Source organism: Laccaria bicolor, genomic scaffold (genome assembly GCF_000143565.1).
Source record: "Laccaria bicolor S238N-H82 LACBIscaffold_10 genomic scaffold, whole genome shotgun sequence".
NCBI lineage: Eukaryota > Fungi > Basidiomycota > Agaricomycetes > Agaricales > Hydnangiaceae > Laccaria > Laccaria bicolor.
This window is the reverse complement of record NW_001889881.1, coordinates 721-3304: the sequence shown is the minus strand read 5'-3', so window position 1 is coordinate 3304 and position 2584 is coordinate 721. Positions and strand designations below refer to the sequence as shown.

The 2584-nt window shown below is 36.2% G+C and overlaps 1 protein-coding gene across 1 annotated transcript; it reads left to right on the top strand.

Moving 5' to 3' along the window:
- Window positions 1-1226: 1226 nt before the first annotated feature.
- On the top strand, window positions 1227-1382 carry LACBIDRAFT_296192 (uncharacterized protein; the record flags this gene model as incomplete). The annotated part of the gene is made up of 1 exon (XM_001880305.1): window positions 1227-1382. The coding sequence occupies one exon, from the start codon at window positions 1227-1229 to the stop codon at window positions 1380-1382; it is 156 nt and encodes a 51-aa protein (XP_001880340.1).
- Window positions 1383-2584: the final 1202 nt, after the last annotated feature.

Below are 2584 nucleotides of genomic sequence, written 5' to 3'. Positions count from 1 at the left end.
CCACACTTTTGACGTCCCAAACACTGCTGTTGAATCAGGATCTAGAACGTGATGGTGGAATTTCTTGAAAACTGACCCGAGGGGCACCAGCCCGCTTGCAATTGTGGTTCTGGTGGACAAATCAAAACTCATTCTTCCAAGTCCCCCGACAGATGCAGAGAAACTTCTATGCCAGGTAAAACGACTATCTTGATTCGATCATGTCACTCACTAAAGCGTTAATCACTCACTAAAGCTTCAATCGAATTCCTTTGTACGCTTTGGAGACCTTTTCGTGTTGGAGCGTTTTCATAGGCATGTGGTTTTTCGTCAGGGTGACTAAATGTTTTTTGTGGTGATTACAGTATGGTTATTTTGAACATTTGTGAATGTCCCTTGATTACTAGAGTTTGACATTGTTCGGATTCCAATGTCAACAAAAACCTTGCTTGTATTTCATGCAAAAAAAAAAAATAATCAATGTACGTGCCTACAGGCGCAAAGCCCACTACATAAAAATGAAATGGAGGAAATGAGTTTGATTGCCCTATTGAAGTGCCTGGCATATGTGGGCAGAGGTGGCTAGAAGAGGTTGGATCAGGGATGTACAAAAAAGTGACAAATTACTTACATGTTTGTCATAGTAGATGGTGAGAGGAGGATGAAGACGGTATGGCCTACCGCCCTTTGAGGAGCCTACATGTAAACAATTTTCGTCCAAGTCGATGCATTGAGTGAATAAGGAACCATTGCAAATCCAGATATCAGTGTCCAAATTGTCCAAGCTGTTGGCGCTCGTTGTTCCTAGGTAGAGGGGAACACACACCGATATGGTCAACATTTTCGTGATCCAAAAAGAAGTGCACCCTTGCAAGTTTTATGCACAAACAGGTTATTCATATCCATGAATTCCCTGTTATTTGATTTTGCTACAGTTAACTTATCTACTTCCCATTGATCTTGTGATCAAAGAGCGACAGTTAACCTATTGGCACAATTCTTTGACTGGTGGCTACCACTTTTATGATAAAACTAAGGCAGTTGCCTGCAGAGCTGTGTGTATAAGTCCATGAGTTTTATGAAAGGCCTTTCATAGATGTGTCCTGTGTTTTCTTTCTCATAAAACCTATGTTCTTTTCATAAAATATAGGCAAGGCCACAGGGTGCTTTTCATAATTAAGCCTGTGTGCTTTCAATAGGTATTTCATTTACTGGGTTAGGTGTATTCATTGCCTTTTTCATAATTAATGGTGTGCACTTTCATTGAATATTTCATTAGGAATTTTGGGCGCTTTCATTGCTTTTTTCATAATCAATCCTGTGTGATTTCAATAAATATTTCATTGACTATGTTAGGTGTCTTCATTGCCTCTTTCATATTTAATGCTGTGCGCTTTCATTGAATATTTCATTAGAATATTGGATGCTTTCATTGTACTTTTCATAATTAATGTTGTGCAATTTCAATAAATATCTCATTCCCTAGGTCAGGTGTATTCATTGACTCTATCATATTTAATGCTGTGCGCTTTCATTGAATATTTCATTAGAATATTGGATGCTTTCATTGTACTTTTCATAATTAATGTTGTGCAATTTCAATAAATATCTCATTCCCTAGGTCAGGTGTATTCATTGACTCTTTCATATTTAATGCTGTGCACTTTCATTAGGAATATTGGATGCTTTCATTGTACTTTTCCTAATTAATGTTGTGCAATTTCAATAAATATCTCATTCCCTAGGTCAGGTGTATTCATTGCCTCTTTCATATTTAATGCTGTGCACTTTCATTATTAATTCTGGGTGCTTTCATTGTGCATTTCAATAAATATTTCATTAGCTAGGTTATATGTATTCATTGCTTCCTTCATAATTAATGATGTGCACTTTCATTGAATATTCCACAGCTTTCATTGGGATGTTTCATTGAGTATCTCAATATTTCATTCCAATTTCATATCTACCCCCAGGGCTATCATTACGATTTTTCATTATATTCCATGATAGCAATAAAATAGCTATTACAGTCCATCCAATGGGTCATTGGGAGGGTGGTCACATGACCAATTTCCAAAAATGGTAAAAAAAACAAAAGTTGTAGCTCTTTACCATAGCTTCCTGAATCAGTTGGAATTATGTCCTAAAGTGCTTCCATTGTGGAGATATGAGGTAAAAGGTTTTCAAAGGTACTGTGTTTTTTTTTTTTTTTTTTTGATTTTTCTACATGAAAAGAACACTAAACAACATGATTTCAATAGATTTAGAAAGCTAAGAGAAGGGGCTACAACTATTGTATTGTGGGAAATTTCTCCCAAAGAGGAAGGTACATGCCCTAAAAGGGTAATTGACACTGACAGACTACAAAAGTAAGTTATAGCCTACAAAGTTTACTAATAGACTACAAAAATCAGTAGTGTCTGCTTTTTGAGACTACAAAAGTTAATAGTGTCCGCTTTTTCAGACTACAATGGTTTGTAGTGTCCGCTTTTTGAGACTACAAAAGTTAGTAGTGTCTGCTTTTTTCATTACAAAAGTTAATAGTGTCCGCTTTTTCAGACTACAATGGTTTGTAGTGTCCGCTTTTTAAGACTACAAAAGTTAA